Source organism: Jaculus jaculus, chromosome 1 (genome assembly GCF_020740685.1).
Source record: "Jaculus jaculus isolate mJacJac1 chromosome 1, mJacJac1.mat.Y.cur, whole genome shotgun sequence".
NCBI classification, from domain to species: domain Eukaryota; kingdom Metazoa; phylum Chordata; class Mammalia; order Rodentia; family Dipodidae; genus Jaculus; species Jaculus jaculus.
The window spans coordinates 314990314-315005193 of record NC_059102.1 but is presented as its reverse complement, the minus strand read 5'-3'; the positions used below and the strand labels follow the sequence as shown (position 1 = coordinate 315005193).

The following is a 14880-nucleotide window of genomic DNA, read 5'->3' as shown; positions in this document are numbered from 1 at the left end:
TCCAGGATTCTACAACATTCCTCAACTCTCACACCTACCACTAAGCACCTGTGTGTGTGTGTCATCCCTTTATTTATTTTGAGGGAGAGAAAAAGGAAGACAGACAGTGGGTGTGGCGAGGCCTCTAACCACTGCAAACTACCCTGTGCATCTGGCCTTATGTGGGTACCATGGAATAGAACCTGAGTCCCATGGTTTTGCTGGCAAGTGCCTTAGCCACTAAGACATCTCTTCAGCCCTACCTTATTATGGACTACACATACCAAGTGATTACTGGGCCTGCTTAATGTGATTGGGACTTGCAGAGGTGAGAGACAGAATGTCCTTTCTCTGAATCCCAGATAGAGTTCTGCCAACCAAAACTGAGCCTAGGGATGAGCGTAGGCATGGCTGGCATGTATTTGTGCCAACTCCAAGTGCTTTATGGACACTGCAGAGGGTGGATGTAGACAGAAGGGGATGACAACAATAATTAACAGCTTCTACTATTTGTTGAGCATCTACTGAGTGCTACAGTGCTTTATTTACATTATTCAGTCCTTACAACACAAATTCCTAAGGGAGGTATTATTATTATTGGCAAATGAGAAAACTAATGCTCAAAGGTGTGGGGCCATCCACATTTGTCTGACTCCAAAAAGAGCATATAAATAGCAGAATTAAATTTATATTTTAAAAATGATAATTTCTAACTCCCTGAAGGTTCACCCTACCCTTGGTGTTTTCTTTCCCAGCTGATAAAATTCAGGGAGAAGAAAGCAGGGCAGGTGGTACCTCAAACATAAACACACACACACACACACACAAACACACAGTCACTCACATACACACACTCACACAACAACCACTTATACTTATCACTGCTTACCTGGATTTCCTAGCCAAGGTGGGGTCCTGTGAATATCCCCAGGTCCCTAATTTGAGCCCCCTTCCCCGATGCTAAATAAAAGTGAATAAATACTAAATAAATACAACTGGGATCCAGGGGCTATGCTGCCTCCCCCCTCCCCGTTCCTGTGACCCGCAGGGCAGAGGGAGCAGTTTAAGGTAGGGGGCCTGTTTCTTAGCCCCTTCTTCTCTTCACCACCTCCATTCATCACTGCCTCCCAGGGCAGGAAACCCGGGCAGGGCCAGCCTGCACCTTACGGTCGAGAGGAGGGGCGGGTCTCACTCCCGTAGCCCCTCCCCATTGTGTCTTAGCTCGCGGCAGCTGTTGAAGCTCCCGGTTCTCCCAGTCCGAGGCCCCGGTGCCCAGAAAGGGCATCCGGGACGGTGAGGTTATTTCCTGCCTGCCCAGGAACGCCGCCGAAGGATCTCCAGAATCTGTGCCCGGCGGTGTAGCCAGTCCTGGGGAGGAGGGCGTGGTGTGGAAGGAGCTGGCCGGGGAACGAAGAAGCTGTACCGGAGGCGTGCGTTCTGGGGGTTGCCAGCCACCAGGACTTGCAGAGTCAAGGGCTGGGCCAGCGGCCCGTGCCCCGACAGCGTCTCGGAGGCGGCCGTGGCTCCGCTGTAGCGCAAGCTGACCGCCCCGGGCAGCGCCACGTCGGTGGGGGAGGGCGTCAGCGTGTATTCTCCATTGAGGGCGTACGAGCCATCCTGGAGCTTCAGGGCCAGGTAGATGCTCTTGAGGCTGGGACTCCCCTGCTGCCGGACAAGGATGTGGGTGGCTCCCGCGGGGATGGTGACCACATTGTTGTAGCCGTACCTATTGGGAAGGAGTAGATGGGGACTTTAACATCTGAATTCTCCTGAGCCTTCTGTGCTGTTTGAGTGCATGCATGCACGTCCGTGTTTCCTCCAGATCAGAGCTCCGAACAAGTGTGGCCTCCCTCTCATCTCTAGACACGCACCCTACCGCTTATAGAAAGCGGTACCCTGCAGCCCCCACCTCCTTGGTGCCTCATTCTTACTTTTCCTCCGAAATTCAGCTGGGAGGTCACCTCCCAAGAAAACTTCCCCGATTCCCTCAAACGCTGTCACAGCTCCTTGCGTGGGGGTACTGTGCTGTAAACTGCCTACTCATCTGTCTCCCAGAAGACTGTAGAAAGTGCTGAGTCACGCCAGGACCCAGAACAGCAACAAGGAAAATAGTAGGGAAAAAAGCAATCAATGGTGAAGAGACCTGAATTTTTTGAAGGAGCCTGACTGCTTGCTGCAGCCAGAACCATCCCCACCGCACACCATGCACTTGTCGAACTTCTTTTTGGAACCAATGACGCGGTCACAGCCAGCGTGGATGCAACGGCCCTGGACACACACTGAGGAGCTGTCTGGGGAACAGGGGGTCCCATCTACCACCTGGGAAGAATAGGAACAATGTCAAAAGTCTTTCTTAATTCAGCAAGGGGTTCATAAACCAAACATCAGGGAAGGGGCATCATAAGAGTTGGGTGAGGTAGAGGGGTGCAGGGTGAGCCCCTAGCCTGTATGAGATTATAGTGAGAATAATACTGTTTTCAGAGCACTGTCTATGAATCAAGAAATGTGAAGCAATGCTTTATAAATGTAAATATAGGCCCTGCAACTGCTATTATAGGTTCAGAAAGATGTCAAACAGAGAAGACAAGAAGGGAATTTTAGGTCTGTCTGAATTCCAACACCAAGCTCTAAACTTGTGGTACTGCCTCCAGATGGACACTAGAGGGCAGCCAACCTGCAAGAATTCTGTGCAGACCAGTGAGTAAGGGAGGGAGCCCTAAACTGCGAGGGCTTGTTTTCCCTTCTTAGGTTTTCAACCCTATCCCTATCCCAGTGGGAATGCCCAGTAGTCTCCAGGAGGTCTGTCCTTTGAGAGACTGGTGGTATGGTGATTGGACAAAGAAACCCGTGGGAAAGGAGAAGCAAGTTTGCCCAAAAGGCCTCACTAGCCACGATCCAGGGTCTGGGGCTTGTTTTCACAATACCCCAACAACCATGGGCAGATGTTCTGAGTGAACCAGTGGCTGTGCTGGCAACTGCGGTGAGAATGCTAGCGGTTGTGGTTATGCTATCTGAGAAGACTGTTGCCATTAGAAAGGAGAGGAACTGCTGGGCGAGGTACACGCCTTTTATCCCAGGCAGAGGTAGGAAGATTGCTCAGGCCGCCCTGAGACTACATAGTGAATTCCAGGTCAGCCTGAGCTAGAGTGAGACCCTACCTCAAAAAAAAAAAAAAGAAGGGCTGGAGAGATGGTTTAGCGGTTAAGCGCTTGCCCGTGACGCCTAAGGACCCGGGTTCGAGACTCAATTCCCCAGGACCCATGTTAGCCAGATGCACAAGGGGGCGCACGCGTCTGGAGTTCATTTGCAGTGCCTGGAAGCCCTGGCGTGCCCATTCTCTCTCTGCCTCTTTCTCTCTCTCTCTGTTGCTCTCAAATAAATAAATAAAATAAACCAAAAAAAAAAAAAAAAATGGAGAAGAACCAAGAACCTGGGGAGTCTGGGAGCACAGATGCAGCCTGGGGGCTTCTGGTCCTTACCCGGGGCTCTAGGACATAGTAGTAGCCCAGTGCCCGGGCCTGGCAGGTGAGTTTGCACTGGTCCCGGGCGGCTACACCCGTGTATCGAGGCACCCAGTCCATGGGCCCTGGGAAGCTCTTGAAGAGGTCCGTGCGGTGGTTGTAGGCAGCACACTGCTCCTCACGGAAGGTCAATGCTGTTAGTGTGAAATGGACAGTCAGAGCCTCTCCCTCCTCACGTTGTCCCTCTACCTGTGCCCTCAGAACTCTAAGGACATCTCTATTCCCCACAGAGTTTCAGGGACAGTTCTGGAAGGATATAATCACTCCCCACTTCCCACCAGCAGCAGGAACAATTTGCACCTCTTGCTCCAGGACTCAGGGCAAATAGTCCTTCATGTTCCACCATCCCTTCCCAAGGCTCCTGTCCCCTCCCAGCCCTCACCTGAGCCAGTTGGGCAGTTGTCAGTGTTGCAGGAGCGGAAGCGGGTACGTCGGCCCTCACAGTACTTGCCACCATTCCGGGGGACAGGTCTTGTGCAGTCCCTGGAGGAGAACTGGACACCACCCCCACAACTCCGAGAGCAGTGGCCCCATGGTCCCCAAGGACCCCAGCCACCAGCCTGTGGAACCTGAAGACACACAGAATAGAGGTAGGATAAGTGAACTCTCTCCTAGGCTTATCTCAAATCCCCATTCATTAAGACTGATACCCTGCCCTGGGATCTCACATTGAAGTCCTTGAGCTGGTCCACATGAAGACAGCGTCCGCCCATGCAGGCCTGTGTAGGTCCACAGGGGGTGCCATCAGCCCAGGGAGAGTGCTTAGTTTGGCACATGGCGTGGCCATTGAGGTGGCCTGAGCACCAGAGGGCAGCACAGGGTGGTGGCAGCTGTGGACAATGATGTGAGTCAGGCCCAAAAGTCAGCTGGCACTGGCGATCAGCATCATAGTCCTTGCCAGGAAAAGTTGCAGGCAGATGCAGGGGAGCCTCTGGTTTGTCCAAGAGACAGTGTCCTGGGAAAGAGTTAAGCCACAAAGTGAGCAAGGGCCTGAGGGGAATATTCAAGATTGCCAGCTGAGTCGGGCATGAGTTTGAGGCCAGCCTGAGACTACATACTGAATTCCAAGTCAGCCTGGACTAGAGTGAAACCCTACTTTGAAAAAAAAAAAAAAAAAAAAAAAAGAACAGAAGAAGAGAAGAAGAAGATTGCAGCTGAGGGCCTGGGGTATCCTCAGCTGCACTATACTAGTTACAAATTGTGTGATAAGTACTAGCTAAATTCTTTTTTTTTCCAATTTTAATTTAATTTTATTTTTTTTCTTTTCACAATTTTTATTAACATTTACTAGCTAAATTCTTTTTTGTTGTTGGTTTTTTTTTTGTTTTGTTTTTGTTTTTAAGGTAGGGTCTCATTCTGGTCCAGGCTGACCTGGAATTAACTATATAGTCTCAGGGTGGCCTTGAACTCATGGCGATCCTCCTACCTCTGCCTCCCGAGTGATGGGATTAAAGGCGTGTGCCACCACGCCCAGCATACTAGCTAAATTCTTGATCAGCACACTTTCTTACTAATCAGGGTGACCAATTACTTACCTATTTTACCTACTTACCTACTAGCTAGAAACACAGAGAGGGGGAGTAACTCACAATGACATGTCTGTATACAGCTAAAGAGAGTAGCAGCCTATTCTTTTTTATTTTTAATATTTTATTTGGGCTGGTCAGATAGTTTAGTGGTTAAGACACTTGCCTGTGAAGCCTAAGGAGCCAGGTTCCATACCCCAGTACCCAGCCAGATGCACGAAGTGACACATATTTCTGGAATTCATTTGCAGTGGCTGGAGGCCCTGGTGTGCCCATTCTCTACACACACCCCCTTCTCTCTGCCAAATAAATAAATCAAAATCAAAATAGTTTATTTATTTATTTGAGAGAGAGCAAGACAGAATGGGTGTACCAGGGCCTCTAACCACTGCAAATGAACTTAAGATACATGTGCCACCTTGTGCATCTGCCTTTACATGGGAATCGAACCTTAGTTGTTTGGCTTTGTAGGCAAGTGTCTTAACCACTAAGCCATCTCACCATCCTCTTTTTTTTTTTTTTAGTAGGGTCTCCCTCTAGCTTAGACTGATTTGGAACTCACTGCAGCTCCAGGCTGTCCTTGAACTCACAGAGTGACATGTAACCCAGGCTGGTCTAAAACTCAATATTTAGCTGAGGATGATCTTGAACTCCTGATTCTCCTACCTCTTCCTCCCAGGTACTGGGATTATAGGTATATGCCACCATGCCAAGTTCTATCATAGAATTCCTGAGTCTTCTTCTCATCAACAACTCTGCCCCATGACAGTCATCCTGCTGTTCTGTGCACTTCATTGAATGTCAAGGCAGCCACCTCCTTTATAGCCAGCCTGTTCCAGTGCTGGACAGTTCTGGCTCAGCAAAGGTCAGCTCCAACTCTATGGATCCAACATTTGCCGCCCCCACTTGTGTTATTGATTTTGGTAGGAAATGAGAATTACGCCAAGTTATCAGCGCTTCTCATCCAACCCCACACAGCAGATGAATCACATGTGGAAGAGTCAATGTGACCTCCCCAGGGAATGAGAATACAGTGAGCAGAAGGAATTGAGTCTCACACAGGGAAAAGGGAGTGCCATTTGCTCACCATAGCCATTGTCCAGGAACTCAGTGATGAAGTGGGCACTACAGGGGGACCAGGGCTCCTCGGGATCCACATGAGCCATGACAGGAGCCATGACGTGGCGGGAGGTGCTCCCTTGCCCATTCAGACTGCCACATGATTTGGAGTTGTCGTGGAGCATGTGAAAAACATGGCCTGAAAAACAAACAAAAAAGAAAAACATGGCCTGTGAGAGAAGAGGCCCTGTTTGCATCCAAGGGTCCCAACCCTGTGCCCTGAAGAGTCTCCATCATGAGTCACATGCCTTTAATAGTGGCACATGCCTTTAATCCCAACATTTAGGAGACAAAGATAGGAGAATTTCTGTGAGTTCAAGGCCAGCCTAAGACTACAGAATTAGTTCCAGGCCAATCTGGGTTAGAGTGAGACCCTACCTTAGACATACAAAAAAAGAAGGATGGGTAGGACTCCTTACAACATGTTCCTCCAAACACAAAATGGCCTGGATATCCATGACCTCACAGTGCCTGACATTACCTACCTACAGAAGACCTTCATAATATGAAGAAAAGATCATGACATCAAAATAAAAGAGAGACTGATTGAGAGGGGGAGGGGATATGATGGAGAGTGAAGTTTCAAAGGGGAAAGTGGAGGGAGGGAGGGAATTACCATGGGATATTGTTTATAATTATGGAAGTTGTCAATAAAAAAAAAAGAAATACAGAAAAAGGGCTGGGTGTGGTGGTGCACATCTTTAATCCCAGCACTTGGGAGGCACAGGTAGGAGTATCATCATGAGTTCAAAGCCACCCTGAGACTACATAGTGAATTCCAGGCAAGTCTGGGCTAGAGAAACCCTACCCTGAAAAAAAAAAGGAGCTGGAGAGATGCCTTAGTGGTTAAGATGCTTGCCTGGGAAGCCTACGGACCCAAGTTTGATTCTCTAAGAACCACATAAGCCAGATGCACCAGGTGGTACGTGCATCTGGAGTTCTTTTTTGGGGGGAGGAGGGAGAGGTTTCGATGTAGGGTTTCACTTTATCCCAGGCTGACCTGGAATTCACTCTCAAGGTGGCCTCAAACTCATGGCGATCCTCCTACCTCTGCCTCCCGAGTGCTGGGTTAAAGGCATGTGCCACCATGCCCAGCCCTTGGAATTCCTTTGGAGTGGCTAAAGGCCCTTATGCCCATTAAGAAAGAAAAAAATACAAATAAAAAAAATTCCCCACCACAAATAAATTAATAATTTTTTAAAAAATGGGCTGGAGGGGCTGGAGAGATGGCTTAGCAGTTAAGGTACTTGCCTGCAAAGCCAAAGGACCCATGTTCGATTCCCCAGGGCCCACATAAGCCAGATGCACAAGGGGGTGCTCGCATCTGGAGTTTATCTGCAGTGGCTAGAGGCCCTGGTGCGTCCATTCTCTCTCTCTCTCTACCTGCCTATTTCTGTATCTCTCTTTCAAATAAATAAATAAATAAAATATTTTTTTTTTAATGTGATGAAGAGATGGCTTAGTGGTTAAGGTGTTTGCCTGCGGAGGCTAAAGACCCATGTTCAACTCTTCAGATCCCATGTAAGCCAGACACAGAAAGTGGCACATACGTCTGGAGTTCGATTATAGTGGCTGGATGCACTGGTGTGCCAATTCTCTCTCGCACATAAAAACAGGCCAGTCTATTGGGCTCGATTAAAAAAAAAAAAAATGGGATGGAGAGATGGCTTAGTGCCTACAAAGCCTAAGAACCCAGATTCAATTCCTCATTACCCACATAGGTCAGATGCACAAGGTGGCACATGTAGTTCATTTGCAGTGGCTACAGGCCCTGGCACACCCATTCTCTCTCTCTCTCAAATAAATAAGTAAATTTGAAAACAACAACAACAACAACAAAAAGCCTCCATCATGAATTTGGTTGCAGCTGTGGATGATCAGCTCTATTCCCCGACCTCACTGATTCACTAATTCTCTTCAAGCACTCAGAAGGTTTAAGATGGAGCCCTTACTGCTTTGTCTCCCCTTCCCCCAAAGGGAAGGCCTTTGTGTCCGTTCATCATTGTAGCCAACATTCTCAATTTATTCACTCACTGTCTCCTCTTCCAAACACATGCACACAAACAGTTCACAAAAAGTTTCCACATTGTTTTTTTCTTGAGGTAGTGTCTCACTCTAGCTCAGGCTGACCTGGAACTCCCTCGGTAGTCTCTGGCTAGCCTGGAACTCATAGTGATCCTCCTGCTTCTGCCTCCTGAGTGCTGGGACTAAAGGCGTGTGCCACCACACCTGGCATACTATTTTATTTAATAGGAAAATCTGTGCCTGCACCCAGAGCAGAGCATGGTTCTGGCCCTGGACCTAGACCTAGGAAGGAGGAAGACACACCATGCGACCCTGTCTTTCATCCCGTGAGCTCACACTCCATCCATCTTCAATCTCTCTCTTATCCACCTCAGTGCCCAGTTGTCCCTCTACCATCTTACCCAGTTCATGGGCGGCAGTGAAAGCTGACTGGAGCCCGTCATCCTCCACAATCGCACAGCTCCTAGCCGGGTCACACACTGTGCCCACGTCAGCCATACCTAGAGTGTCACAAGTGGAGACCCCACACAGGTCCTGTGAAGAGGAAGCATGGAAGATGCTTGGGGCTAAGGTCCAGAGAGGTTAGTGGGGACTTGGGCAGTGAGCACCCGAGCCCTGTCAGAGACCACCCAAGTTAAGCCGTCCGCAGCAGCGAGCCTGGGGCCGGCCGCCACGTGGGCCGCCTCCAGCCTGTCCACCGCAGCCTAACGGGCAGGTGGCGCGGGCCTTACCTGACGGGTGAACAGAATGGCTGTGTCAAAGTGGTTGGGGTCTGAGTCCTCAGGCGTGTTCAGGCTTCGCTGCCAAGCACAGAAGCTGCGTAGCGTCTGGGCGGCGCTGGGCCCCACTTGGGGCCCCTCCTCGCCTGACCCCAGAATCACTAAGCGAGTCACCACCAGGCTGACAGGATTACGGATGCTTGGGTGCTTGAAGGCCTTGGCCGCGGCTGCCATAACGGTCAACAGGTAGCGCTTTAGCCCGGCGCCATGAAATGCCGCCATCTTGTCATCTGCCACCACCAGGGTCTCCACAAATCTACTCAGGGAAGCAAAGCGCTGGAGAAGGGGGGGTGGGAAAAAAAAAAGAGAGAGAGAGAGAGAGGAGATCCTGAAATAGCCTCCCAGACCCATGGATCATTTCTCCCCCCTCCCTCTCTTCCTGGGTCTGGAACTCAGCACAGCCAGCTGGACCTCACATACCCCACAGAATTCCTGAAGGGACTGGGTTGGGCCCTCCCCCCTAAACCCAAGTCCCAGGGCTTTTGTGGTAACGCTGAAGAATCAGCTGTTGGTTGTGAGAAGAGTAGAAGGTTTGCCACGTCTCAGGGCTGAGTGGGCCCCAGAGGTGAAAAGCAGCTGGGACTGCCTGGGGGAGGGGCTGTGGGGTCCCCCCCAGGCCCCAGTGTGGCTGGGGCTGTGGGACTAGGACTAGAGGGCTGGGCTGCAACGTGTCTGCCCTGTGCGGTTGAAGGAACAATTCAGTCAGCAGCTAGGGCCGGGGCCAGATCTCAGCGTGGGGGTGTGGAAGGAGCGTCTGGTCTGGATTAAAGCTACAGAGAAGGGGGAGGAAGGAAGGGAAGAGGGGGAGACCCATGAGTAGGAGGGAGGAAGGAATGGAGCCTTAGGCATCCCTGCAGTCAGCCCACAGTGTGGGAAGGGGATTGACCCGGAGGTATGGGATGCCTTTCCTCCCCTGCCCACTCCTGCCCTAGTTTGCAGTTTGCCAGAACAATTTTAAAGGCAACATCAGAAGCCAGAAGTCATTCCCTCAGGCCTCAAACCTCACTATTTTAGCTGGGGGGGGGGGGGGGGAGAATTGGGGATGAAAATCAGTGGGGCAAAGAAAAGAACTTAGGCCAAACGGGCTGTTAAAAGAGCTTTATTGCTGGGAACTGTGCCAGCAGGGGATGCCATGGAAAAGGTAGGATGGGGAAGGGGAGAGGTTATTCCAGCCAGGAACCTGACCCACCTTAGGCAACCCTCCTAGTGGGTCAGTGATCATAGCTAGGAAAAGCGCCAGGACAGGGATAGACCAGAGCCTTCCCAAGAAAGGAAAGAGGGAAGGCAGAAAGAGGGAATGCAGAAACCATAGCCAGAAGTGGAAGTGGGTGGAGAGGCAGTGAATAGGGGTCAGTAGGACAGACATGGCGGGAGGACAGACTCCAGGGCTGCCTACCTTGGCTCTGCGGGGACTGGGGCTGGGGCTTCCAGGAGGAGCCTTCACGTTGCACATGGGACCTTGGCCGCTGGCAGGACTCTTCCGTCGTAGGATGTGAGCCCCAGGCCCCCCAGCAGAGTTAAGGGTTCCTCCCTCCAGAGGCTGGAGGTGAAGTTCAGCTCCCCGGTACTGCAACACCCCTAATAGGGCTCCCCCATCCCAGTGCAGAGATGCCACGGACTCCGGATCTCCATTGATGGTGCCAGTCAGGTAGGTACCTGGCTCTGCCCCACCCAGCAGCTCAGGTGACTGGCCTAGGTACTGCACTGTCAGCCCCTCCACCTGCACACCAGGGTCCTGCTCCAACTCTAGTAGCAGCGTCTCCCCAAAGGCTGGCAAGCGGTACAGCAGCCTGGCAGGAGCGCCTGAGCCAGGCAGGATGCTGCCATTGAGCTTCTCTGGAAACACGATCTCCTCCTCCCGGGGGAGGGGGCTGGCTGGCCAGGCCGAGGGCAGGAGGGAGGCCAGCAGCAACAGCAGCCGCCACTGTAGCTCGGATGGAGGCAGAGTGTGAAGCGACAGGCAGGGTTGGCCTCTCCGCAGCCAGCGCCCCGCCAAGCCCCTCCCGGGACCTGAGCTGGTCCCGGTGCAGCAGCTGGGAGGGATTGAGGCCATCTGGGACACCAAGCCTTCCACACCCTAACTGTGGAAATCTCCTTTCTAAAGCCTGGGGGCTCGGACTAGTGCCAAAGTCTTAGGCAAAGTTTTCAGAGGGGTTGGGGACGGTTAGAGGAGATGAAGAAAATGTAGCCCTTAAGCTTATTAGAGAGGTCTGTCTCCTCCAAGCCCTCCTCCTGTGTCCTTCTCTCCTGGGTCTTTGTCTCTCCCTGCCTATGTCTTCCTCAGCGTCTCTGGCCTCTCCCTCTGTAACTCTGTCTGGTTTCACCTGAATGCCTGCTCTGTCTCTGCCTCCCTCTGCTGTGCCTTTGTCTCTGTCTCTCTCCTCCTCTGTCTCTCCTGTGTCTGTGGGTCTGCCCCTGGTTTCTCCCCAGCCTCTCTCCCCGCCAGCTCTTTTAAGCATCCAGAGCCTCTGTGATTGGCTGTTCTGTAAGCCACTCACTTCTGACCGTGGGACTCAGAAGATTCATCACTGCTTCCCAAAACCTTAGTTTTTGTCTCCCTTGAAAAAAAAAAGTGGGACTTGCCCAGGGAAGGAGAATCCTAGCAGCCGGATGTAGTATAGGCACTGAGCCAGTTGATGACATAGACTTTCCTCAAACCCCACAATCAGCCCAAAGCTGCCTCTTACCCTTTTTGGTGGGACAGAACCCCAGGGGATATAGAAACTGGGGGAAAGGGCCTGGACAACATGCACAGACAGAATACTGTCCAGGGAAAATTCATTGCTTCTACTGTTAACTTGGCATGGCCTCCCTCTCTCAGGGCTCCCTCAACCTGCCCTCTGCCCTCAGAGGCTAACTTCCAAGGGTGAGCTACCTGGGGAAAAGTGGGTGAGGAGTAGGTAAGGAAACATCAAGAGAGAGCAAAGACAGGAGGTCGTTTGACAAGGCTCAGGATGGGACCAAGCAGCCAGAGGGAAAAGAGAAGGCAGAGAGACAGGAAGGCAAGGAGTCAGTGGTTAGGAATTTTACTGTCCAAAGGTTTGGGATGATTCTGATAATGGGTATATGGAGACAGACAAAAAGCAAGAAGGGAGACGTGCGTGGTGGTGCACACCTTTAATCCCAGCATTTGGGAGGCAAAGATAGGATTTCCGTGGGTTTGAGGCCAGTCTGAGACTACATAGTGAAGCCAGGTCAGCCTAGGCTAGAGCAAGATCCTACCTTGAAAAAAGAAAATAAAAGCAAGAAGGTGGCTGGAGAGATGGCTTAGTGGTTAAGCTCTTGCCTGTGAAGCCTAAGGACCCCAGTTCAAGGCTCGATTCCCTAGGTTCCATGTTAGCCAGATGCACAAGGGGGCACATACATCTGGAGTTTGTTTGCAGTGGCTGGAGGCCTTGGCGCCCCCATTCTCTATCTGCCTTTTTCTCTCTCAAATAAATAAATAACAACAACAAAAAAAAGCAAGAAGGGTTAATGACTCTCCCCACCCCCTGCTGAGGTAGGGTCTCACTGTAGCCCAGGCTGACCTGGAATTCACTTGTAGTCTCAGGGTGGCCTTGAACTCATGGCGATCCTCCTACCTCTGCTCCCAAGTGCTGGGATTAAAGCTGTGTGCCACCATGCCTGACCCAACTTTAAAAAAAAAATTTCATTTTTATTTATTTGAGAGTGAAAGAGAGAGCGAAAAAATGAGCCACTGCAAACAAACTCCAGACACATGCACCACCTTGTGGCTCTGGCTTAAGTGGGTCCAGGGGAATCGAACCTGGGTGGTTTGGCTTTGTAGGATAAGCCATCTCTCTAGCCCCACCCCCTTCTTTTTAAATAGAGGAGGATCTGGGGTCATATCTCCTTTGCTCTACTATCCCTTCTATCCCCCAGGTTCTCCTTTCTTGAGTTACCCCTTCAAAGCCTGGAAGAGCCATTCTACCCCAGGGCTCCTCCTCCCTACTTCCTGACTACCCATTCTCCTGGCTCAGCTCCCAGTAGCTTTCCCCAGGCTCTTGGCCCTGCTCCTACCCACTCTCAACTACCCTAAACCCTCCCCTTTCTTCATGTTAGCCAGACCCTAGCATAGGCAAGACTTGCTCTTTCAGGAACTCAGAACTTCCCAGGGCCGATCTCTGGCCCATACCTTGTCTTGAGAATCTAATAGTTCCTGGAATATCTAGTAATCTGTGACTTCTCATTCTCCATGGGTGAGGAAATATTGGAGGCAGCATTGTAAGATACTGGGAAAAACAGAAGCCCAGTGCTTAGGGTGGGGGAGTGACTGGGGAGAAGGGATGGGTTGGAGAAAGGAAGCAAATGATTCCTTCATTATGTATTGGAAAGAGACTCAGAGAATGAATCCTAGGGTAGACTCTCAAGGTAAGAAAGGAAAAGGTTTAGAAGTGGGGACAATTTCTATTCACCCCACCCTATGGTCACTTGTTTCCCCAGGAAATCCCCAGGAAGGAGAGTGCAGTCAGCACTCCCTTCCCTTTCCCAGAGGGGCACCGCTTCCCCTTGCCCCTGTTCCCTTATTCATTCTCTGCCTTGTCACCTCCTATGCCTACATCATATCCGCCAGAATACTTCCTCTACTCCTCCTTTCCTGCTCAGGTCACCCATACCTGCCTTAGTGCCCACCATTTCCTGATTCACCCACCATGTTATTGTCAGTCTCACCCCTTTTTTTTTTTTTTTGAGGTAGGGTCTCACTCTAACCCCAGACTGACCTGGAATTCACTATGTACTCTCAGGGTGGCCTTGAACTCACAGAAATCCTATCCTCCTACCTCTGCCTCCCAAGTACTGGGATTAAAGGCATGCGCCACCACACCCTGCTGTCAGTCCCACCTCTTGACCCACCACATGGCCCCGATTCTCCCTGGTCCTGAATGGAGGGAGCTGAGTCTGGAGGAGTCAGGCAAAAGATGAGAGCCCAGAAAAGGCAGGGGCAAGAGGAGCTATCACCAGAGGACTCTGACTGCCCGCTTCCATCCCCCCATCTGAGTGAGGACAAAGGGGGTGAGTAAGCCCAGAAAGACAAAGGGCCTTAGAGTGGCAGTAACAGTGTGTGTGTGGGTGTTGGCAGCAGGAAGAAGGCACAAAAGATACAGTGTCTTAGGCAGCCCCCCAAGAGCCCTCACCCCAGTCTCAGCTCAAGCTGTCCCCGGGGCGACCAAACTGCCTAGACTTGACTTCTCCTAGGCTAGATTAAGATAAATATGTGCAGCCTTTACCCACAACATCATCCACACATTTACTGTGTTTGAACTGTATTGAGGGGAATGCAGAGGTAAGGGGACCAAGTTTCTGTCCTGGTTGTGTGGGGGTTGCCTATCCCAGATCTTGGTCAGTTCCCACAGCCAGGGATCTGGCCCCACCCTTTGGTATGGTTCCCATTAGGTCAATTTTCAGGCTAGAAGTCTGGCTTTCTCTTCTTTCTCTGCAGCTGAGAATTCTCTGTGCCACTCCCCTGGTTCTGTCTGCTCTGGTGGGCTGTGTCCCAGGGACCCTGTCTCCAGAAGATCTGGGGAAGGCCTTTTTCCAGTAGGAAAATTATAGAAATTCAATGGGTGGGTGGCCCAGCTGGAGCTGGGCTTGGAAACAGAATGAGAGACAGGAACTCGTCTCCAAGGCGGGGAAACTCTTTGTCCATGAGAATTAGGATTGGAGTCCTGGTGTTACTACATTTCTATGCAATTAGCCATTATTGTGCGGGACGTTGGCAGGGTTAAAAAACATGAGGGAAAAGAGAATGACCAGGATGGAACTGGAATATAAGACATCTCCAAGGGTGCGTCTGTGATTGTGTAGGTACGGGAACCACAAGGATATCAGGGTCACCGACAGAGGATCTCCCCTTCCCATCTGTAATGAGGTGGCTCCTTCCATAACCCTGCAACCTCCATCCACCAGTACTGGTGGCCCTGGCGTCCTCGT

At 51.1% G+C, this 14880-nt stretch overlaps 1 protein-coding gene across 3 annotated transcripts; it reads right to left on the bottom strand.

Annotated features, from left to right (window-relative positions):
• Window positions 1-488: 488 nt before the first annotated feature.
• Adamts4 (ADAM metallopeptidase with thrombospondin type 1 motif 4) lies at window positions 489-11351 on the bottom strand. 3 transcript variants are annotated; one of them, XM_045151488.1, is made up of 9 exons: window positions 10346-11351; window positions 8902-9225; window positions 8572-8704; window positions 6114-6284; window positions 4169-4455; window positions 3883-4069; window positions 3459-3634; window positions 2121-2298; window positions 489-1542 (listed from the first exon to the last, which is right to left on the bottom strand). In XM_045151488.1, exons 1-9 carry the CDS (start codon window positions 11000-11002, stop codon window positions 1097-1099), a joined length of 2559 nt encoding a protein of 852 aa, XP_045007423.1. In that variant the 5' UTR covers window positions 11003-11351; the 3' UTR covers window positions 489-1096. The 3 variants fall into 3 exon arrangements, 2 of the variants coding, with proteins under 2 accessions (XP_045007423.1, XP_004671195.2); XM_004671138.2 differs by having other exon boundaries at window positions 1140-1705; window positions 2123-2298; XR_006637675.1 differs by lacking the exon at window positions 489-1542 and adding an exon at window positions 1645-1705 and having other exon boundaries at window positions 1911-2298.
• Window positions 11352-14880: the final 3529 nt, after the last annotated feature.

Excerpts from the sequence above, each read along its gene's own strand:
- Adamts4 (XM_045151488.1), bottom strand. The coding sequence starts at position 11,002 with ATGGCCTCAATCCCTCCCAGCTGCTGCACCGGGACCAGCTCAGGTCCC. Across the intron at positions 9,226-10,345 it reads CCAGTCCCCGCAGAGCCAAG|CGCTTTGCTTCCCTGAGTAG; the intron begins GTAGGCAGCCCT and ends CCCCTTCTCCAG. Across the intron at positions 3,635-3,882 it reads CAACTGCCCAACTGGCTCAG|CATTGACCTTCCGTGAGGAG; the intron begins GTGAGGGCTGGG and ends TCACACTAACAG.